This window comes from Xyrauchen texanus, chromosome 17 (genome assembly GCF_025860055.1).
Source record: "Xyrauchen texanus isolate HMW12.3.18 chromosome 17, RBS_HiC_50CHRs, whole genome shotgun sequence".
Classification (NCBI taxonomy): domain Eukaryota; kingdom Metazoa; phylum Chordata; class Actinopteri; order Cypriniformes; family Catostomidae; genus Xyrauchen; species Xyrauchen texanus.
The window spans coordinates 38210382-38235392 of NC_068292.1; the positions used below are offsets into that span (position 1 = coordinate 38210382).

The following is a 25011-nucleotide window of genomic DNA, read 5'->3' on the forward strand; positions in this document are numbered from 1 at the left end:
TTTTTTTTTATTTTTATTTTTTTATGTATTTATTTATTTTTTGCTTTACATTGGTATTTGTAATTCAATTGTTTGTTTTTAAGTTTATATATATATATATATATATATATATATATATATATATATACCCACCGTATCAGTCCAATCAGAACCCCCCACACACCCACTTTATGGATCTGTTTCACGCAAATGACCTTTCCACTCGTTTATTTTATTTCTATGGCTTTAGTAAGAGTCAGTCAGCTGGATATTGATCTAAAGCATCAGAAGAGAAAGGCGGTCATGGCATCGTTAAATCTCGGGTTTAACGGGGCTCGTAAACGAGCAGCGGCGCGAATCAGGTCCATAGAGAGGAGAAATCTGATAACCGTGTGCAGGTAAACTCTGATTACACATTAATCATCAGGTATATGTGGTATATTGCAGCACCAGCAGCAAACGCGTGTTTATGTCATTGTATATATATTTCACGTTTGCTTTTGCTATTTGCTTTTGTTGGATCATGGAAAATGAGATGGTATACATGCGCTGAACAGACGCTCAGATCTGAGACCAGTCAAATAGAGAGCATTACGTCATTATGATGGAGAGATTGTAAGTGCTGTCGTACTGAATGATAACCATGTACCATGGTATTTACATATGCTTAAAGATACTTCAAAGAAGGCCATGGTAACGTTTTGGACCATGTTCAAAAATAAATAATAATAATAAAAATGGCACTACCATGGTCTATAAGCCAAATCATGCTTTATGTCCCAAATTACATGATATAACCATGGTAGTATGCTTATAAAAATATCATCATTGTACATGTAAAAAAAAAAAATGATTACTATGTAACATGACAACAATCATTATGGTAATTTAATTCACCAAAGTGTCATTCAGCTGATCACAAAGTACAGTCACAGCACCATTACTATTTGAAAAAAGTCATTTTTGATCAAATCTAGACAGGCCTCATTTCCAGCACCTTATCCTTGAGTAATCATGCTAATTTGGTACTAGAAAATCACTTGCCATTATATCAAACACAGTTGAAAGCTATTTGCAATGCAATAGACTGGCATGCCTTAAGGTCAATATTAGGTAAAAAAATGGCAAAAAAGAAACAGCTTTCTCTAGAAACTCATCAGTCAATCATTGTTTTGAGGAATGAAGGCTACACAATGCTTGAAATTACCCCAAAAATAGAAGATTTCATACAAAGGTGTACACTACAGTCTTCAAAGACAAAGGACAACTGGCCCTAACAAGGACAGAAAGAGATGTGGAAGGCCAGATGTACAACTAAACAAGAGGATAAGTACATCAGAGTCTCTAGTTTGAGAAATAGACACCTCACATGTTCTCAGCTGACAGCTTCATTGAATTCTACCCGCTCAACACCAGTTTCATGTACAACAGTAAAGAGAAGACTCGGGGGGGTGCAGCCATATGAGAAGAATTGCAAAGAAACACAGACACTGGACAACAGATAATTGGAAAAGTGTGTTATGGATCTTAACCTTATTGAGCTTTTGTTGGATCAGATAGACTGTAAGGTGTTTGAGAAGTGCCCGACAAGACAGTTACATCTATGGCAAATGCTACAGGAAGCGTGGGGTGAAATGTCACCTGAGTTTCTAGACAAACTGACAGCTAGAATGCCAAATATCTGCAAAGCTGTCATTGATGCATGTGGAGGCAGTCAGCCTTTAACCCTCATGGAGGCATAATTAGCCTAATACAGGACCGGGTGCGTAGGATCACGACCCGGCCCCGCCCTCCGCCCTGCCACATTCACGTTATTAATGTCCTGACTATACATTGTGATCAGTTGAATGACACTTTGATTAATAAAAGTACCAATTTCTATCCAAAACATCAAAATCGATACATTATTCCAAACTTTTGGCTGCCAGTGTACAAATGATTGGACATATAACAGAATGGCGTGTATGTGCAAGTGGTAATGTAGTGCAAGACAGGGGTTTGTACAGTTATTGAATTAAGTGTATGAATTTCTATTTATACTGTTATCTTGTTTTATATTCTGTGTCTCACTGTAATGTTCTGTGTGTACTTGTTTCTCATATCACCATATACATATCATAAATTCCTTGTGTACGTGTGAATACTTGGTAATAAAGCTCATTCAGATTCTGATTTTGAAAAACCATGGTATTAGACATGGTAGATGCCCAAAAACATGGTATTACCATAGCACATGTAAAAAACAAAAACATGGTATTACCATAGTACATGTCCAAAAAAAAAACATGGTATTAACATGGTATAGCCTATGCCCAAAAACCATGGTATTACCATGGTGCATATCCCCCCAAAAACCATGGTATTACCGATGTACATGTCTAGTGAGATTCTGGGAGGTGACAGTCAGACTTCTGGATACTTACTGTGTTGTCCTGTAATCATTAATATAGATTTTTAAATTGAACAATCATCCAGTTGTACACATTTTCAGCTGTGTTCTAGTGATCTGCCTTCCTACACTGCACTTTTTGGCAAATATGGCAATGCCCAAAAATGCTACCAACTAGTTAGGCATCTCAGTATGTTAGACAAACCATTAGGTTAGACAAACCCACTCTCCATTTGAAAAGGGGCAGTAAGGAAGATTCTCTAATAAACACACTTAAGCTGCGTTCACACTGCCAGCAACTTTGTCGCTGCATGTCGTCAGTGGCTGGTGGTTAGGTCGCTAGTGGTGTGTATGGAGAGTCTAAACAGCACTGTTTCTTTACAATAAATATTAGGATCACGTGAGCACTACCATCTTCTCTCATATTGGCTGTCGCTGCCGAACGTCGCTCTTCATTTGCTCTCCTGCTGCCATTCTGTGCTGATCTGTCCCATCTGTTTTTAAGGTGTGTGTGCAAACTATTTCTCTGTTGCAGCATATTTTTTATACTGTAAAAGAAATGCTTTTACTGACTTTCTTTAAATAATTGCATTTTCTTTACACAGAGTAATCATTGGAGCTGCTCTGGTTTTGACATTTTATTTATGAGTGGTGATGAAGTCCATGTTATGGGTTTTTGAAAATGACTGACGACAACTGTTGGTGTCTTTATAGCAGGTGGTAATTGGATAACAAGAGAATGGCTTTAAGTATGCCCTTCCTTTCACTGTGTGTCTCAATGGGGTGTTAAGGAGGATGTTGTGAGCATTGATATATCTACAGCAGAACTTTCTGAGACCCTGTCTTTTACATTTATGCATTTGGCAAACGCTTTTATTCAAAGCGACTTACAGTGCACTTATTACAGGGCCAATCCCCCTGGGGCAATCTGGAGTTAAGTGCTTTGCTCAAGGACACAATGTTGGTGGATTGAACCAGCAACCTTCTGATTACCAGTTATGTGCTTTAGCCCACTGCGCCACCACCACTCCCACCACATTTTATTTCACTGAATGTATTACCATGACTGTGAAAGCTTGTGTTGTCAGTTGATACTTCGTGTCTGACATTCTTTGAGTATGGGATGCATAATGAGCACCTCAGAATCCAAACACTATATAAGAACGAGATCATGTCATGTCTGTTATTATCGGAACATACATTTTCACAGAGGGTACATTATCCATTACGTAGCTACCTAATGAATAAATAAATGGACATTAAATATTAATTTGAGTTGAATTTCTTTTTTAATGTGAAAAGAAAAAGACAATGAAGTTAAACCTGAAATGAGACAAAACACTAGTAGCACAGCTATGTAGAAAATCGGTGGCCTGGGACAACAATCAATTATGCAGTCTAGCAATCATCATACAAAATTATTTGACTGCAGAATGTCACAACTGACAAATCATAATAATGTTCAGAGAGCCGTGTTGGCAAATAAATATGAATATGACTGTGGATAAATCCATTTGTAAGTCTTTATTAGGTAGTGCCACACAGAGCACATTTGAAGCAGAAAAAGCATCAGTCTGAATACAAATGAATGTCATATCTATGAAGGAAGGCACAGCAGGAGTCAGCCAATCAAAAGACTTTGATGTGTATGTGATTAACATCCTCTGTAGACTGAAGCTCACGGCTCAGACAAACAAAGTCATTTTACTGAATGAAAGCGGGAGAGTAAACAGAGGAACAGATAAGCAGAAATCCACAGGGACAAAATAAATCTAGAATTCACTTTTTTGGTGAAAATGCTCTGACATTCATAGAGACTTGAGAGGAAGTTCACTTTCTTACTCGGAGTCCTCAATAAAGACATTTATGATTATAATGATAATTAGAATATTGCTTTGAATCTATGTTTTTTTTAAATTGGCTTGAAAGAAAACAAGTCTAAAGATTTTTCAATCTTTTCAACTACCTTCATCTCATATATTTTTGCAGGTGAAGTGTGGAATTTAGCTTCTAACATTAACAAATGCAACAAACAAACCTTATTAGAATCTGTTACAATTTAAAGGTGATGTTTGTCGCTTTTATTCTAAAATAATTTCTCCTATCTGGTTTAATATGCAGACACAATGTTAAGTAAGCCATTCGTAGATTGACATCCTGAAGAGTGGGAACACTTTCAAAACAGTGCTCTGTTTATTTGAGCGGTTTATTGCTTCCGCAGAACACAAATAAAGACTTTAAGAAGAATATCTTAGCTCTGTCCTTCCTCACATTTGCAAGTGAATGGTGACAAGACCTTTGAAGTACCAAAAGTCACATAAAAGCAGCATAAGGTAATCCATAAGACTCCAGTGGTTAATTCCATATATTCTGAAGTGATATGATAGGTGTGGGTGAGGAACAGATCAATGTTTAAATACGCATATACACAAAATAAATAAAAATCAACAAATAAAGGAGAAAATAAAAAATCCACAGAGGATGCAATTTACAATTTCAACCACAAACATGTTTCTCTCCACATGGTTCTCACTGAAAGGCCTCCAGAAGGGTCAAACATTTGTCCCATATATTTCAAGTCTGGCAAACTGTTTTTATAACATCTTTACAAATGACACCACCCTACCCAATTTGGTGAACAATTTTTTAAATGAGGGAGTGCCTTTTTGACTTCCGAATAATAGGTCTGCCAATCATTACACTAGTTTGGACCCATTTATTTGTATATATATCACTTACTTTAAGAACAGGCCCGTTACCCAATATACACAGTGTTTGAGACCATACAAATTGAGATGAAGAAATCCCAAATTGCTGTGTTATATTTCCAAATGATCTCGAAGCTACATTTTCATTAAGGTCACCAAGTGTAGCAACACCCCTCTTGATCCACTCCCTTAAGCAAAAGCAAAAGGGGGACTTCTCAATACATAACTTGGGGTTCAGCCATATATTGAGGAAACATTTGGTAAGTATCAGAATTTAACATTGTGATTTAACCTTTGTCCATACTGAATGTGAAATAATAGGATTTGTTCTTCTCTAGGCAATTTAATAGAAAGACTTTGGAATGGTAAGATTGGGGACAGGACAGCTTGTTCAGTGCTGTACCAGGGAGTGGCTCTCTCTGGTGGAAGAGACCAATTTGCCAGGTGTCTAAGATTAAAAGCATAGAATTAAACAACATTGTGTGGAGGCCTAAGCCTCCTTTGTCAGTTGGTCTATGTAAATTACTGAAATCCAAATAAAAGACTTAGATATTCTATCAAATTGTTTAAAATAAAAATAAGGAACTTCTAGATGGAGAGACTGCAGTAGATAATTTACTTTGGGAATACAATTCATTTTTACAACAGTGACCGTCCCAGCCATAGACAATTGTTGTGAAGCCCAACTATCAACATCGCACGAGAACTTTTTCATGAATGGGTCAAAATGAACTCTTAACTAAATCTCTAAAATTTTGCTGGAAATAAATTGCCTAAATACCTAATGCCTTGCTTTTGCCATTTAAAGGTGCCGGGTTGGAAAGCTATGGTAGGGCAATATGCTGTCAGAGCAAAAGCTTCCAATTTAGACCAGTTCAACCTGTATCCTGAAAATTTGGAGAAAGAATGAATAATTCAATGGAGGGTAGGCTTAGATCTTCAAGGGTCGGAGACAAATAATAATATATCATCTGTGTCGAGTAGAAGTTTATGCACCACACCTGCAGCAACACCAGGAAAATCATCTTCTTTTCTTATTGCGGCTGCTAATGGTTCCAGGGCAAGACAGAACAATAAAGTGGAGAGAGGACAGCGTTGCCGGGTTCTGTGACATAATAACATCTAAAAAATTCTGTGACAAAACCAACTGGCCCCGTTGCCTTACCTGTTGGCAAGGCTTTAATTACCTAAACAAGCTCCTCCAAAGTAATATCTGAGTAAAGAGATTTTTTTTTTAATCATTTGTCAATTTAGGAAGTTCTAATGGCTCTAAGAAATTACTAATATTCTTATCGGTAGATGAGGACATGGAACAATAAAGATTGATGAGTGAAGCATATTGTATGATCCGCCCCTAAGAACCGCCTTAAGTGCCTCCCATGCCACATGATAAAATGTGTGGATTGAAGGTCTCAGAAGAGTAGGCAACTGAGACTTGCCACCACAAGGACCTGATCAGCGATGATCATAAATGCTTCACGAGTGTTTGTAGCCTGCTAGCCTGCTTGGCATTGCTGATTCTTATACATTAGTCGTTTTATCCTTTGTCATTTTACCATGTGTTTCGGGTTTTTCTACTTTTCTACTGTTTCATCTGTGTGTATTTTACCTTTTGCTGTTGGCGCCTAGCTCGAGTTTGTATTTGTAGCCTGCTAGATTTTTTTTAGCATCACTTATCTATCCATTTTCAGCTATTAATCCTTAACATCTGCCATTTTTCAGCATGCATCAGGGTTTCCCCTTCTCTTATCGCGATTAAACTGCATGCATTTGCCGTGTACATCTGCTTTCTATTTTTATCGCGATTAAACTGCATGCATTTTACAGCGTGCACCCTTTTTCTCCTCTGTGTTACAAGGATTATTGCATTTATCTCAAAGCACTGCTTATTAAGAACAACTATAACAACAAACAATTGTGTTAGGGAATCACATTGATCTCAAATGGATCAAGAAAATGGAGAGCAATTGGAAGAATACAAAAAGGTATTTTGTGGTGTATGGAAGGATAGTGTCTGTAGCTACAGACAGGCATTAAAAGCTGCCAAGTCAGCATATTTTAGCAAACTTATAGAAAATAACCACAACAATCCTAGGTGTTTATACTGTACTGTGGCTAAATTGGGTAGGAATAAAGCCTCAACAGAAACAGATATTCCATCGCAGCACAAGAGTAATGACTTCATGAATTTCTTTACTGATAAAATTTAAATAATCAGAAATAAAATTGGAATTATGCAATCATCTGTCACAGTACAACAGAAAACAGTGTCTCATAATTTTCTATAATAACTTCAATCCTATGCTGTCATAGTTCCTGAAGAGCTAACAAAACTTATCGAAACATCAAAAGCCACAACATGTAAGTTAGATCCAATACCAACCAAGCTCTTAAAAGAGGTATTCCCTGTAATCTCAGAACCTCTTCTTAATATTATTAACTCCTCGCTATCCTTAGAACATGTCCTAAGAAACTTTAAAATGTCAGTTATCAAACTGCTTATTAAGAAGCCACAACTTGATCCTGGAGAACTGGCTAATTATAGACTGATTTCAAATCTCCTGTTTATGCCGAAAAATAGAAAAGGTAGTATCCTCCAAAATATGTTCATTTCTACAGAGAAATAGTATATATGAACAATTTCAGTCAGGATTTAGGCCTCATCGCAGTACAAAGACTGCAGTTATCAGAGTTACAATTGACATCTGACCGTGGCTGCATTTCACTTCTAGTGCTTTTAGATCTTAGTGATGCATTAGACAAGATAGATCACAACATTCTCTTGAATAGGCTAGAGAATTATGTTGGCATTTGTGAACTTGCATTAGCATGGTTTAGGTCCTATTTAGAAGACCGCTACCACTTTGTCTATGTAAATGAGTAATTGTCAAACCAAAGAAAAGTAAAGTATGGAGTGCCACAGGAATCAATTTTAGGGACTCTGCTTTTCGCCTTGCATATGCTTCCTCTGGGAGATATTATCAGGAATTGTGGAATAAGTTTCCACTGTTATGCTGACGATACCCAACTTTATATTTCTTCATAACCTGATGAGATTTCACAATTCTCAAAATTACCAGAGTGTATCAATGAAATAAAAGATTGGATGGCCAGAAACTTTCTGCTACACAATTCTGACAAAACAGTGGTATTAATTATTGGACAAAAAACCTCTAAAAACTAGCCAATTCTGGCCTATTAATAGTTCCTAGAATATCAAAATCCACATAGAAGAGGTAGATCCTTTTCATATTTGGCTCCTAAACTATGGAATAGTCTCCCTAACACTGTTTGGGACGCAGACACACTCACTCAGTTTAAGTCTAGACTTAAGACTCATCTATTTAGCCAGGCATACACCTAATTTACCCTTCAACTCACAATTAGGCTGCTTTAGTTAGGTCTGCAGTAACCAGAAACATTGATCATGATCTATATCTCTGCAATAAATTGAATGGCATCTATGCTAATATTATTCTATTTGTTTCCCTGTCACAACCTCGGGACTCCTATACTGAGGTCACCAGAACCGGCTGGATCCAGCTCCATTCCTGCTTCGTGTTGAACTCCACTGCTATGTCGCTGAATGATGATGACTAATTGCAGCCGGTGCCAGTCAAACATCACTTCAGTCTATTACGATGGACTTCAGAGGATGAACTGATGCCAACTTGAACCATAAGACATGGGATACTTCATATGCCATTGCCTGAACCTTGGATTTAGGATAGACCTCAACAAAATTACTGGCCAGGTTGAACTGCGATGAACCTAACTGATCTCTGCCTACATAACCTTGGTCTAATGATGGAATACATAGACTATCAATTAATTGCCAAAAAAAAATTCATCAGCCAACTAACAAGGACAATTTCATCTATGTGAACTTTTGCAGTTAATCCAGGATGGACTTCAAATACATTGGTCATTAATCTTACAGTTCAAACACAATCTTTGTTTAAACAATTACCCTTAACACTTACTTAGTTTAATAATTTTAAACCATGACTTGCACTATACACAATTATATTCATGATGTTAGCCAGAGGGGAACTGGCCCCCACAGTGAGTCTGGTTTCTCCCAAGGTTATTTTTCTCCCATTAACCAACATTTTATGGAGTTTTGTGTTCCTTGCTACAGTCGCCTTCAGCTTGCTCACTGGGGTTATAAATACAATTATTATTTATTTTTAAACACAATTCACAATCGCATTTTATCAAACTACACAATAAAGACATTATAGTTATTACATTTTCTGTTAATTTATGATCTTCTGTAAAACTGCTTTTAAACAATGTGTTGTGAAAGGCGCTATTCAAATAAAAATGACTTGACTTGACCTACTAAGTAGTGGGAATTGGGCATTCCAAATTGGGAGAAAAGGGGATAAAAAAAATAGAAATAACATTCCACGTGGAAATATTTGACCTGTATTAAAGTGACGTATTAACATATAAAGATAAATTGTGTACACGAGGCAAAATTATATATACCGCTTTCCAACATTGATGTAACCATCAAATCCTGAGCATCCCATAGAACAGAAAAAAATGCACTTCAACCACTCATAGAACAAAAGTCTCTGTCAGCCGAATGCATGAATCTTTCCAGGATAGATTGTGATGTGTCCCACCCTGGAAAGCTGACCGAAAACTCAGTTTCAAGCTGGCAGTCTTCTGTGCCGATCAAATTCTGAATAAGCCCGTCCAAAAACTTCACCAAATCCTGACCTTCCTTTGCCTTGGGGATTCCAATGAAACAAGCATTATTACATCTGCTTTGATTTTCCATATTGTCTAGTTTTTCTCACACCCGCTCCACATCAGCCTTGGTAGCAGACGGGTTAGCCTGTAGCTCTCTTTCAGCCGCCTCCAGAAACTAGACCCCGTTTTTCAATATCGTCCATTCTTGTGATCAGGGTGGAACGTTTCGCCTCCATAGATGTGATCGCTCGACGTATTTCTGTAAGGCCCTTCATGTCGGTCAATATTTTCGTCAGTGCTGCAGTAATGTTCGAGATATCCCTACCTACGTCATGAAGCTCACTGCCACTATTGATTGGATCTCCGCCATCTTGAACTGGCGAGGCATCCAACGTGTGAGAACGTAAGTGCTTTTTACTTTCCACACAGGCGATGTTCAATTTGATGACATCCTGCCCTCCCAGCACAGTTTAGCCAACAAAACGAATACAGTTCTCACCGGTTAAAATTGCTTAAAAGGATAATTGTAGCAAAGTTTACGTGAAGCTTGCCTAAGCACCCAACCCTTTCATAGCGTCACATGACTCCCCAAACAAGTAATCAGTAAACCTCTATTTCTAGTCCTGGATGCTGATTGGTCAGTACAGCATTCCAGCCGTGCTAAAATACAATAAAGAAACATCTATGACACGAAACACCTTTTCACATAGCTACTGTGTTTATCACTGTGCATAACCCAAAGAGGCCAACTATTTACATTAGCACATTATGCCATCACAAATCCTCAGTTTGTCAGTCATTGTTTAATGAGCTGTTGGACATGTTTGTGTTGCTTTAAACTGGCTTGTGTAGTAGAGTCAGTCATGGTGTTGTGTGTTTTTTTGTTTCCCCAGGTTTTCAGTGAAGACTCTCATTGATCGCTTGTGTTTTGAGACAATAGACGACACATCTGCTGAGTTCATCAACTTTGTCTCCATTCTGGAACATATTCTGAGCCATAGACTGAAAGGTGAGGCTGGGAACATGCATTTACATTTACATTTATGCATTTGGCAGACGCTTTTATCCAAAGCGACTTAGAGCACTTATTACAGGGACAATCCCCCCAGAGCAACCTGGAGTTAAGTGCCTTGCTCAAGGACACAATGGTGGTGGCCGTGGGGTACAAACCTGTGACCTTCCTATTAACAGCCCTGTGCTTTAGCCACTACGCCACCACATGCACACATAGATTTGTTTTTCTGTCTTTGTGAGGACTTACCATTGACTTCTATTGTTTTATACTGAGCTAACCCTGCCCCTAAAAATAACCCTCACAGAAACCATATGGATTTTTTACATTTAAAAAATACATTATTTAGCCGTTTCCTTCGTCCCCACAATATCAGAGATTTCAGGTTTTACCATTTTTCTAGGGATATTTGGTCCCCACAATGTTGGCAAAACCTGGCCCACACACACCTCTCTAAAACGCTTTGCACATTAATTTTGGGGGGGATGTTCATGAAAAATATAGGAGATATATTTGATAGTTCTGCTGGAATATTCAGGTCACAACAGAGCTGATGCATATTTGCTTATATAAAGACATTAATATCCAACACACATACAGTACACATAGCACAGAGAGACAGTGTAAGTGAGTTATCCAATAACCTTCTCATCTCACTCTCTCACACCATTAGATAATAATGCTGTGGTATATGGAGCTAGGTGCACACATACACACACAACGTCAGAGTTCAGCAGAGGTATAATTAGGTATAAATACAGCAGTGAGTGTCTCATTTTTGGCTAGAGGTAACTCTCACAGCCAGACAAAGCACTGCCTATCCAATATGTAAATGTATATCTAATATAATTTTATACCCTGATATTATTTGCTTTTTGACAGTATTCAGTTGATATCTTGATATTTAGATATTTGCCCTGAAATGGCTTTAAAAGGGTGACTTTGTTTTTAATCAGAGGAAGCATAATTTCAACATAACCATTGTTGCCAAGTAGATTCAAAATAGTTAATGTAAATAACATATTGAAAATCTAGTTCAAAATAACCAAGGCATCTTTTCTACACAGTTTTTCATTAAATTAACACAAGAATGATAGATGAAAAAGTAAAAGAGATGTGTCATTAGATGTTTCTTAAAAGTAGTTAGAGAATTAGTTGCTCGGGTGGAGTTTGGAAGGTCGTTCTATTAGCGAGCAACCGTGGAAGTGAAAGTCAGAGAAAGTGACTTTGTGCCTGTGCGATGGGACCATGAATTGCAGATCTCAAGTTTCTGGAGGGCACATAGACTTGAGTGTAGATAGGGGGGCAGGGAATCAGTGGCTATTCTGTATGTGAGCATTAATGCCTTAAACTTGTAGCAAACAACCATTGGTAGCCAGTGCAGTTTGATGAGGAGAGGTGTGACATGCACTCTCCTGGGCTCGTTGAATACCACAAGAGCATTGCAGTAGTCCAGTCTAGATATGACAAGAACTTGGAAAATAAGTTGTGTAGCATGGTCAGATAGGAAAGTTCTCATTGCTAGATGTTGATGGTAAATGAATCGTTGAAACAATTCAATTGTTGAACCAAGAGTTTTGAATCAATTTACTGATGTGAACATTTTAAACTGATTCACGGAACAGAATCAAACTTTATCAACTTTAACTCCGTTTTTACTTCTGAAGACTGAACTGGAGACGTTATTAAAACATCTTAACACTTGTGAGACATGAGACAAGCAAAGATTACAAAACTAGTCTAATGACAAGGTCTTTAGGAAACTTTATGGTCAGATTGAAAAGCATGTTGAAATGTTCACCATATTCACAATTTTGTTTAACTTTATATAGCCTGAAAATTCGTCATGAATGTATTGTGAATATTCGATACATTGCCCAGACCTGGTCAGCAATGTGTATTCAAATTGAGTGTGCTGTTTTACCTGATGTGTAAACTGCTTGTATTATGTGTTGTTTGTTTTCTCTCTGTAGGTCAGGTCAGTTGGTTTGGCTATGAAAGCACACGCGGTTTCTGGGATTACATACGTGTGGCGTGTGGTAACGTCCCGCACAGCTGCATCCACAGTATTGAGAACATGGAGAATGTCCGCAGTTCTAAAGCAAAGGTCAGGACACACACCTGGGGCGTAGCAGTTATTTTAAAGTTGGGGAGGACACAGCTGTCAATAGGTGGCTTGCATAGATCCAACACTTACAGTGCAGTATTTATATATTACAGTATATATTAATATACAAGTATGATATAAGCAGTGTTGGACAAGTTACTCTAAAAAAGTAATGAATTACTAACTACTACTACTACTATTACATCTTCTACAGTGTAACTAGATTACTGTACTAATTACTCTGTCTGAAAAGTAATTGCATTACCCTTATCAACCGCGACCAGATGAAAAATACAAGGATAGACATGAAACTGTTCTTTTAATTCTTTCAAATAAATCATATAATGAATATATATAGAATTGTTCTATAGTCTAAACTGTATTTAACACAATTATTTCTGAAGTAACTGTAATTAAATTAATTAAAAATTAAGAGTAATCTCTTAATTACATTTTTAAAAATAAAAATATTATTTAATTACAGTAATTGATTACTTAGGCATGCACCCAACACTGGATATAAGTATTATTATTATATTATTAATATATAAGTATTATATATTTGTAGTATTTTAAAGATTCAAGTATTGCAAATTAATGCAAAATTAGCTGCAAGTATCTTGTGGAGCACTTGCTTCTGTTTCACACAGTGCAATAAATGACTGAGCACTAGGTGCTCCTTGAATAAATAATTTAATCAGTTACAATAATGACATTCGTGCATGTGCACAATTACATTTATCGAACACAAAGTGTCCTAAAAACTGTTGGTGTACAGTTTGTCGACTGCACACCAACATAGAGGTAAAAACAGGACCTGATATTAAAAATAGCTTTACATATTTAATGCAGATCTAGTAATCTGCTTAAATTGGCTAAATGAACAGATCAAATTAGTACCTCACAAACATAAGGTAAAAAGTATAGCTTAATGTCAAGCACTGATATAAACTCCACTTACAATGTGCGCTTCAAGAAAGATTGTCCTTTGTTTTTGCTTTTTTCTGTAGTCCATTTCACATAATGGTGCCAATCAAAAACAATGTGCCAATTGTTTGTGTGTTCCTGATTTCTAGATTATTAATTTAGATCAACATCAATGGCCATAAATCAACATGGATAAATGAGCATTGTTGAAAGCAACTTTGTAGAAATGAACGGAGCCCCGCTGATTAGACTGTCTGACTGACGGCCTATTACATAAGGGTTGTTTCGGCTCATGAAACTCACCTGTGATTGGCTGGATGGTTGCTCAATCAGCCCAAAGTAACAGAACACAAATAATTCTGTATAGAAATCCGCCATTTGGACTCTGTATGGGTTTAGCTTGGAAAAGTGTGGTGGACCAAATCACCTTTTTTAAAGAGTGTGAGGGATGTATCCCCCATATCCCTCCTGTCTATTACGCCCTTGACAAACATGAATACACACATTGTATCAGATTTGTTGAGGTATTGCAGGTTATTACAAACAAAATCAGTGACTGAAAGCAAAATCTGTCCTCACTCAAAATCTATGTTACACCCTTGTTTTGGGTTAGGTAAGTTGTAAGTTGGCAGTACTTTCAGACAGTGTTTACACTATAAATTCCATGAGCTCACATGCGCTACTAGTTACCTTTTTAATGTGGTTTGAGTGATTGGAACACAAAGCATTTTGGACCCCATTACACCTGTGTTTAGCACTGACCACTAATTGGATCACCTGAGATGGAAAAATGAGTCAGTATGTTAGTTACAGTCACCATTCACTTTCATTGTATCTTTTTTCATACAATGATGAACATTCTGTCTAACATCCCCTTTTATGTGTCATGTAAGAAAGAAAGTCAGACAGGTTTGTAACGATATGATGAGCTATCATTTTAATACAGGTTGTAAATGGGCCCTCTGTCTTCTGAATTACTTTAGTTTTAAAGACCTATGTGGTTGACAATTAAAGCATTCTCTCTCTCTCTCAGGGTCGTGCCTGGATAAGAGTAGCGTTAATGGAGAAACGTTTGTCTGAATACATCTCTGCAGCATTAAGAGACTTCAAAACTACAAGGTATCTGTATACAACACACACATACATCCACTCAGCAGTTTACTCAAATAATAGAGTGATATTTCATGAAGTTTTGCTACAGTTGACAAGGTTTCAAGGTCTTTGGACAGTTTTTAAATTTTTATGTTGATATTTTGCTTAAGTCACGTTAGATGAGGACAATGGCATGCATGCTTTTCATTTTACGAATCTTTGACCGCATCAAGGCATATGAGGTTCTGAGACACCCCCCACCACTGACTTAACAGAAGGAAAAAACAGTGCCATATGGCACAAAACTTTGATTTAGCAAAATAATATTACTCTACAAAAATAAAATTGTGTCAGCACTTAAAGGAATAGTTCACCCCAAAATTTTATTTCTCTCATGCTTAAACTCACCCTCATGCTATCTCAGATATGTATGACCTTCTTTCTTCTACAGAACACAATTGTATTTTAGAAGATTATCTCAGCTCTGTAGGTCCATTCAATGCAAGTAAAAGGTGGTCAAGCATTTGAAGCTCCAAAAAGTAGATCAAGTCAGCATAAACATAATCCACAAAACTCCAGTGTTTAAATCAATGTCTTCTGAATGCAGTTGGTTTGTAGCTTCAAAGATCTAGTCACCATGTACTTGCATTGTATGGACCTATAGAGCTGAGATATTCTTCTTAAAATCTTAATTTGTGTTCTGCAGAAGTTATACACATCTGGGATGGCATGAGGGTGAGTAAATGATGAGAGAATTACAATTTTTGGGTGAACTATAACCAAATCAGCTGATCCGCAGCTGATTAGCAAAACTATTTAAACACAATAACATCAGGTTAGAAGAGGCCTACAGCTATGCACTGGGTGTACACAGCCGGTTCTCGCCTCCTCCTTTCCATTGATCCCTTTACACTGGTGCCGAAACCCGGGAAGGAGGCGGCGAGAACCGGCTTTTCAATAATAGGTTTAATGATAAACTTAAAAGACAACATAAACACACATGACGGACATGTCCGCTAACGATCTCTCTCTCCCGCACAGCCCTCTGCAGTCAGCCTTTAAACCTCACGGAGGCATAATTAGCCTAATGCGGGACCAGATGTGTAGTATCACGACCCGGCCCCGCCCTCCGCCCTGCCACACATAGCAACAACACAAAACTCCTCATTTGAACTCTCGGTAGCAGATAAATCCACAAATTTAGGTTGTGATCCTGAAGCACCAGATTTCCCAAACAAAGTGGGAACTGCACCATCTTTCAAGAGTAACCATCTTGAAAGTCTGGCATTGGTTGTGGTTGATCTGCTAATTAATTAAAATAACTTTTAACCGCTGATTCTTCAATTCGTCTGCCTTTGAAGTCCAAACAATTTTTGCTTTTGCAGTGAAGAAAACGGCATCTTCTCGACATGGCGACAACACTAACCCAACTCATCCTGGCCTTGACTATAACTACATTTGTTTGAGGGCAGCCAAAGTAGCCCTTAGGCAGCCATTATGCAAATGTGTTGCATAGTGACGTAGATATTTTACGGAAGAAATGGCTGGACTACAAACAGCCCATTTCTTGTCGTTCTTGAGCAGTGTTGTCATGGGAGAGAATAACTCTCTTTTGCTTGGACTTTGTGCTTTGTAACTTTGCAGACCTTTTACATGCACAAACAGCTATATTACTCACTAAAGGAAAGGTAAACTCCCAAAAAGCATTATAGGGCCTCTTTAATGTGCATAGTTAGATAAGTAAACCAATGGTAGGTTGACCTCCTGAAGAGTGTAATATTTATGCACTTTCAAAACTTTGCACTCTTTGTTTGAGTGGCATGACACGTCAACATCTGGCCCAACCAATGCCGTGAATCTGTTTTCTGACCAGATTAAGATGGACAGATTGTTTTGGAAACTGAGGGTTTTTCAGTTCTGTTTAATGCTGCTTGTGGTTCAGAAATCACAAACTTCACATGTAAAACACAAAAGTGCTGCTCATTGCTGATCTCATCTTAATTGGTTTTGTTTAGTCAGGATGTGTATTGACGATCTGTCTTGTGTTGTGTTTGTTTGGCAGGAGGTTTTATGAGGAGGGGGCAGTAGTTCTGGGGGAGGAGGCAGGTCATCTGGCTGACACTCTGATTGGCCTGAATGCCATTGACTTCAGGTACGTGTTCTTCAACATCCTGTCTGTGGGGTGGCAGTGACATTCAGCCGAGCCCCTGCAGGACAGGATGCTGATTACTCATTATATGGGTGGCATTCCATAAACACATGTTGACACAACTCCTGGACACACACTCTTTAAAGCTGCAGAGAACAACCAATGTATTTTAATGTAGGACTATCCCTTCCCATAATACTCTTACACAGTAACATTCTCATCATAAATGTATGTATAGAGTTATGCTGAAATTCTCGTCTTTGATTGACAGTTTCTGTCTGAAGGGGGAGGGGCTTGACGAGAGCTGTCCTATCGTCATTGACTATACACCGTACCTTAAATTCACACAAACGTAAGTTTTAAAAATGGATAGCACAAACACTCTTTTAAGCAGAGAAGTTTCTTTGGGTTTGAAGTTTTGTGCAGTTCAAAATTGAGACAAAAAGGATTCAAACACTTTCTGGTTGTCAAACTTATTGGAATGTGTCCATAGTTAATATGTTGAACTACACCTGTGGTTACTCTGCTAGGACTCCTGTGTGAACTTGAGGAGAACTGACTTCATACATTCACTAAAAATATGAGAAAATATCTAGCATCGTTTGTCCACAGATGCCACTTGGTTTGAAATGTTGTTCTTTAATTCAATGTAATTCATACAATTTTATGTGTGAATAAAGTGTGACAGAGTGCACTTGCTTCATGCTTTTTAATGCATTCGACTGAATATTATATCAGAGTAAATAATAAAGTGTGTGTGTGTGTGTGTGTGTGTGTGTGTGTGTGTGTGTGTGTGTGTGTGTGTGTGTGTGTGTGTGTGTGTGTGTGTGTGTGTGTGTGTTGTTTGTTTGTTTGTTTGTTTGTTTGTGTGCAGTAGGTCTGGCAGCATCAGCAGTGATGAAGAGGAAATGAGAACGCTGGGCAGCAGTGGCAGTGAAGCAGGCACGCCTGAGTCTCACATGGCCGCCTGTCTGATGGCCGATCAGAAAAGCTGGTTCAGCAAGAGCAAGCGAATAGATCAGAAATACAGAGTCGTGCTGGAACAGAAGGTTAGTGTAGGAATGTTTAGAATGACATGCTACAAAACAACTCTTACTGTTTCTGCAGTATGTAGTATGCATATACCGCAGAATGTGAATGGTGATGGCCTATTAGATTTTCCAAAATGTGCAATGTATAACAGAACAACCTGCACGCAATATGGTATCAGCTATGATCAGACTGCACATTTTTACACAAAATTGGATTTAAAAAAATGCAAAATAACCATGTTGACTCAATATGTTGGCTCACCCAAAAATGGAAATTCTGTCAGGATGCACTCACCCTCAAACTTGTATGACGTTCTTTCTTCTGTGGAACACAAACAAAGATATTTTAAAGGATGTATGAGTTTTTTTTTTTTTATCCATACAATGTAAGCCAATAGGGTCTAAATTATTCAACCTCCGCAAAGGACATAAAGGTAGCATAAAAGTAGTCCATATGACTCCAGTGGTTTAATCCATGTCTTTTGAAGAAATATGATCCTTATTCACCATAAATTTTAAGAGACAGATTGCTAATTTTTTGGGTGAACTATCCCTTTAAAATGTCTTTTCTTATGTTTCACTGAAGAAAGAAAGTCATATGGGTTTGGAACAGTATGAAGATGAGTAAATGATGAAAGAAATTTAATTTTGGGTGAACTAACCATTGAAACATGCATTTAATGAGGTCATGTAACAACAATGTAGCATTCTTCTGTTTGAAACGTTTATCGTTGCATACTGCATACGATTTCAAATACTGTAACACTAAAAAAATAGTATGCAGTATGTAAGTGGCAGTAAGCTAGTATCCATTCAGAACAGGTGTGTTTAGCTTTAATGTCAAACTGTGTGGTTGTTTTTAAATCAGTGTCTCTTTACTCTTACCCCCAGCGTTGCACATTTTAGGTCTCTCTCTCTCTAATCTGACACACCCAAAATCAGGACATGGTGCTTCTACTAATGAGCTGATGATTTCAGGTGTGTTCGATAAGAGAGACACCCTTGGGGCCCCCAGGAGCAGAGAAAAGAAACACTGACATTGATTGAATTAACTGTCACAATCGCGCGTGTGTGTTTAGGGTTATCTGGAGGAGTTGGTGCGTTTGAGGGAAGCTCAGATCTCTGAATTTGTCTCTCAGAATAAATCTCTCATGCAACGACTCACAGACACTGAAATCAGCCACAAACTGGAGAAAGAGCAGCTGGAGTTCATCATACTGGAGCTACAGGATCAACTGTAAGTCTGAACGCTGAGACCCATTTTCCATTTCACCCAAAAATTATTACTCACCATCTTGCCATCCCAGATGATTTTCTTTCTTCTGCATAACACAAATGAAGATTTTTAGAAGAATGTCTCTGCACTGGTCCATAATGTAATTATGTGCAAATGTGCAAGTGAATGGTGGCCAGAACCTTGAGGTCCAAAAAGCATTAAAAGGGAGCAAAAAAGTGATCCTTATGTATCCTGTATTTAAATCCATGTCTTCAGAAGTGATATTATAGGTGTGGGTGAGAAACAAATCAATATTTAATTCCTTTTTAACTATAAATCAACTTTCAAACAGCCCTCCTATTCACGTTCAAGAGACATTCTTCTGTTTTTTGGCGATTCACATTCTTTGTGCATATATCACCACCTACTGGGCTGTTGTGCAAATATGATTTATTTTTTCTTTTCCTTTGCCTGTTTTCCCATCCCTGCCCAGTAGGTGGCGATATTCATGAAGGCTGTGTGAAATTAGATTTATAGTAAAAAAGGACTTAAATATTGATCTGATATCACTGGAGTCGCATGGATTACTTTTATTCACTTGCATTGATAGGATTTTGTGACTATGTAAATTAATTACTGTTGTTACTGCATGCTAATAAAGTGCAAAAAAAAAAAAGTGTGCACCGTCTTTCTTCCGTGTATACTTCTGAATATAATTTTATTTGTTTTCTCCTCGCAAAATGTGACAATTCCAGTGTGCGTTACGGAGTCAAATGCTTTTGTAGAAATGGACATATCTGGCCGACTGAGAAGCGATCTGTGCAGTATAATTGTTTTCTATGAGTGAATTTGATGTGGTAACAAATGTTTAATGTTTCAGTTCTGTGATTGGTTGCCTCTTCTTTGCAGAGAACTAGACCAGAGCAGGGTTGCTATGGAAACAGACACAAATAAGTAAATGGACTATGGACCCTTTTTACAGACTGTGATGACTCGTTTCCACCTTATTTAGCAGCAAAAATGGGAACTTAGATGTTAAAAGCGTCTCAGAGCAGCCGTGTTTACAATCATCAGCCAGTCAATATGCGAATGGTTTAATTATAGCTGTCTCTGCACATTTAACTGGGATAAGGGAACATATTTGAACAAAATTACACAAATCACCATTAAATTGTCCACTGATTTTCTCAGTTGGTTAAATGCATGTTCATGACTGTATCTCCTCTCTGCTTGTTTCTCTAGAACAGTGTTGAAGAACCATGACCAGCGCTCCAGACAGGAGCTTACCTCTCACCTGACAAATCAATGGCCCTCACCTTCTGCCTTGGATACCAATGCAGTTGCCTTGGATACACTTCTGTACATGAAACGCACAGGACCATGGGAGGAGTATGTGCTTTATGTATCATACAAAAGTATCCCCCCCAGTTTACTCATCCTCTTAAAGAATACATGCAGCTTCACATCAAATGCCATCCACTGTTGGATTCCAGTCATGTTTCTCTTGTACAGCGAATGATCCAGAAAGGAGAAGTTAGTCAGCTATGGCCATTATCTCAGCCTCTGGTTTTAGCTCAGGCCTGCAGCTCTAAAATCACATTACAGTATTAGCACACTCCAACATCCACCACTTTCATGTATGGGGAACTTTCAGAGGGGTATTATGTAGGTCTATCTAATTGTTACCCAGATATCAGTGGTGTGTTGGTGAATCTCTCAAAACAATTTCCATTTATAATCCTGAATTCTCTTCTCGTGAAATCCCAGATGTGAACGGCTTTCTTTCTTTAGCAGAACACAAACAAAGAGTTTTTATAAAAAATATCTCAGACCTTTGTAGCTCCAAAAATCACATAAAGGAAACATACAAATAATCCATATGACTCAAGTGTTTAAATACATATCTTCAGAAGCGATATTATATGTGTGGGTGAGAAACAGAACAAGATTTATTCCTTTTTTACTCTAAATCTCCATTTTAACTTTCACTTTCAGATGTGAAACCGAAACTAAACAGCCACCACATGTGACTTTCAAAAATGTAAAAGTGAAAGTGGAGATTTAGAAGATTTTTTTTAAGTTAATTTTTTTTTATCTGTTTCTCACCCATACCTATTAAATCGCTTCTGGAGATATACTTTGATTACTATGTTTCCTTTATGTGATTTTTAGCTACAAAGTTCTAATCACCATTCACTTGCACTGTATGGACCTACAGACTGAGATACAGTATTCTTCTAAAAATCTTTTTAGAAAGTCGTACACATCTGGTATGGCATGTGGGTGACTAAATGATGAGTCATTTAGACACTCATAGCTACTTCTGATTCATTTAAATCAGTATATTTTAAAGGCAGTGTCATAATATATATATATATATATATATATATATATATATATATATATATATATATACAACAGTTAGTTCCGGTCCTCAAATCTGATTGGACGAGAGACCTTCCATGAGCACTGATGGTGTGATGCTTCACTGTGTGTGTATCACTCCGCGTTCATGCTGTTCTAAACTAAAGTGTATCTGTTAGGTGTTACTGGTTTTATTTTGGAAATTACATATGTTAGACAGCAGGTGGTGGCAAAAGATCATTTTTGTGTGTAATATGAGCCAGTTGGTGACAAAGTGAATCCTTTAGTCATTGTTTACATAGAACTGCGCTCCGTGATCATTACTAATACATTACCAAAGCTAGGAAATAGCTTTAAATGGCTTAAAACTGACAATTTGAGGATTAAGGCTCATGCTGAGAGACACAACAGACAGATTTATTACAGAACTCAAGTGCTTACCTTTTATCTGAGTTTCCACATTGGATACATACTGTTTAAAATGGCGGAGGACATCGCTGTTCCTATAGTGAATGACTCTTGCGGACCGGCTACCGTGAAATAGAGAGGAATACCACTGCTTGGACGTCTATATTCAACTGAGAAAGCTGACAGCTCTCTCTCTCTCTCACACACACTCACACACATCCAGCCGTCTATCCTTGTTTATCCAATAACTTGTTAGAAACAGCACAAGCTGTGATACTATTTCTGAAGTGAACTTTTTGAATTACTAACGGAGGCTTGGACGCATCATATGTTTTGAACCAGCAACAGCTGATTCTGATCCGCTGCATAAGAATGTAGTTTCATGCACAAATGCGTTTTTATGACCGTACTCAGTTTTTCCAAATTTTTTAAAATGTAGTTGTTCATTGAACTGTTGTATATAAACAATATCACACCCGCAATGGTGCAATATGGCCCTACCTGTAATTACCTACGGCACTGGGCCTGCGGCCAAATCACAGCAGTGCTGATGTAGGGCCGTATCGCCCTCTTGCTCATGTGATTGCTTAAATATATTATGGTGATGAATAAGCTTGTTTTAGAATAATATAATTTTTATAATAATTTTTTAGTTATTTCAATTTTTATACATTTTATTAGTTTATATAATTTTATACAGTATTTTGAGGTGAAATATGACCTGCGCATGTTCTTTCAAGATTTCTTAAGATTCAGCCATGTGTGTGTTCACAGGAAGAGCTTCCAGAGTTTGGAGCAGATGTCTGCTGATATGAGTCTCTCTCAGATGTCTCTCGATCCCGCACAACTGAACACACACAGTCTAGACGGCAAGGCAGGACTAACACACTGGCATAAAGAAGGTTTGTGATATGTGTGTTATGAGTCAGACATGGTGAGATCATTCTCTGAAAACGAGCTTGATTATAGATGATGTCATTTCATTTTAATGGTTGGTTCCACACACATCCTGAGGGAACATATCAGCATCCCTCGAATCACCCCTTTTTGTTTTTATTTGCATTTTCCAAACTTGGAAACTCGTTGTGGTACAAGTAGCCTGGTAGTATGCTATTCCGAACATAACCGTTGTTATCTAGACTGCTTTCTGTAAAAAATGTTCCTGTCTGCTGCTCTGCCTTTTATAACATCACTAGCATCATTGGAACATTTCACATGGGAGATGATGATGTCTCCAACTCTATTAATGTGTTTGTTTTTACAGGGAAAGAAGATACTCCTTCGCTGAGGGGTTTGTGTGGATCATTGACCTCAATGGCCAGTTACAAATCTCTGGCCAGTCTGAAGTCCAGTGAGTATCTGGCCAGTCCAACACCAGACATGACCAGCCCAGGACTCACTCCGTCCTGAACACACAGACATGTATGCGCACACACAAAGACACTCTACCGCTTGAGAAATGACGGTTTGGACTTCGAGTTGAAGTGAAGAAATTGAAGAGAAAAATCCAAAAGGAAAACTACCAGTCGGTACCATGCTCAGAGCTTCAATGGGACATTTCTGACAACCCAACTCTGTTCTTTCTGACTGTTTTAGTCTGATTTTAAGCTAAATCTGTTAAACAAATGAACATCCTGTCATTGCTAGTGTTCATTCATGTTTGACTTTATAACATTCACACAAGTTTAATGGATTAGAGTGAACGACAATCTTGACTCAGGACATCGATGTATTTTAGCTATTTGTGGAACTACTTAGATTTCAACATCAATTCAATAACTGCTGTTTTTGTTTAATTTTTTGCTTTTGTTTTGTTTTTTGCATGGCATTTTTATTTTGTGCTTGAGGAAATCCTGCTCTTAAAATCTGTCCTGTGTGGAAAATGAAGTTAAAACAATCAGCTCAAACTATAAAAATGAGCATGTTTCTCTTGCACATTATTCAACACATTCAGGTCAGCATGAAACTGTTTACAACCCATTTTACATCCACAACAGAACATACTGTATTTTAAACTAAGTTCAAATTATTCTATTAGGGGAGATAATATAGAATGAGACTTTTTATCCGTTAAAAAGAGAGCAAGAGGGATGCCAGCCAAAAGTAAATTTGTGGCGGAGCAAGTTATTACATTTTGATTCAAGTTAACAAAGATAAACATTTTATGTTTTCAAAAATTAACTAAATAGGGTCCGTGTTAATTTAATTATGCTAGACTTTAAAATGCACCACAGATGTCGCCCTAAAAGTATTGAATTTGTTATATGACAGAGACATCAGTGTTTGATCACCTTTTGTCTTCTTAAAATGAATTAGACATAGAGGTTTTTATGTGCATAGCGGAATGCAGTAAAGTAAAAGGTTAAGAATGACTCAAGTGGTGCTTTTTCTTCCGATTGTGTTTCAGGTCAGAGTTTTAGCCTTTACATTTTAGAGAAGTTATGCCTTTACTGATATTTTGAATGTATCCTTTCTCTCTCAAGGCTTTTAAGTCAGATTTGGTGATTATGCTTTTGTTTCTTCCTCTGACTTTTACATTTGTTCTGTTGCAGTGTGACAGAAATGAATGGAGTGAGGATAACAAGGGCATTCTAAGATGAATATCATATATTCATTATAATTATGCCTCAATATATTCCGTCATATTTAATCGTATGTGCTCATCTATGATTAGTCAATAATAAATTAATATATGAACTATATCTTGATGTTGATTTTTTTTTTTTCTCATTTGCTTTGGGCTAAATGAATATTCCGGATTTAATACAAGTTAAGCTCAATCGACAGCATTGTGGCATAATGTTGATCACCACAAAAATTTCGACTCATCCCTCCTTTTCCTTAAAAAAAGAAGCAAAAATCGATGTTACAGTGAGGTACTTACAATGGAAGTGAATGGGAGGACAATTTTGGGAGGGTTTAAAT

General features: G+C 37.5%; 1 protein-coding gene across 5 annotated transcripts; it reads left to right on the forward strand.

Moving 5' to 3' along the window:
• The first annotated feature begins 234 nt into the window (after window positions 1-234).
• Window positions 235-24951, forward strand: LOC127657559 (RUN domain-containing protein 3B-like). Of its 5 annotated transcripts, XM_052146415.1 has the most exons (12): window positions 256-377; window positions 8604-9000; window positions 10674-10789; window positions 12766-12899; window positions 14860-14945; window positions 16981-17070; window positions 17339-17419; window positions 17942-18116; window positions 19178-19335; window positions 20557-20703; window positions 22861-22988; window positions 23351-24951. In XM_052146415.1, the coding sequence occupies exons 4-12, from the start codon at window positions 12870-12872 to the stop codon at window positions 23494-23496; spliced, it is 1041 nt and encodes a 346-aa protein (XP_052002375.1). In that variant the 5' UTR covers window positions 256-377; window positions 8604-9000; window positions 10674-10789; window positions 12766-12869; the 3' UTR covers window positions 23497-24951. The 5 variants fall into 5 exon arrangements, with proteins under 5 accessions (XP_052002372.1, XP_052002373.1, XP_052002375.1 ...); XM_052146412.1 differs by lacking the exon at window positions 8604-9000 and having other exon boundaries at window positions 235-377; XM_052146413.1 differs by lacking the exon at window positions 8604-9000 and having other exon boundaries at window positions 235-377; window positions 19238-19335.
• The last annotated feature ends 60 nt before the right edge of the window (window positions 24952-25011 follow it).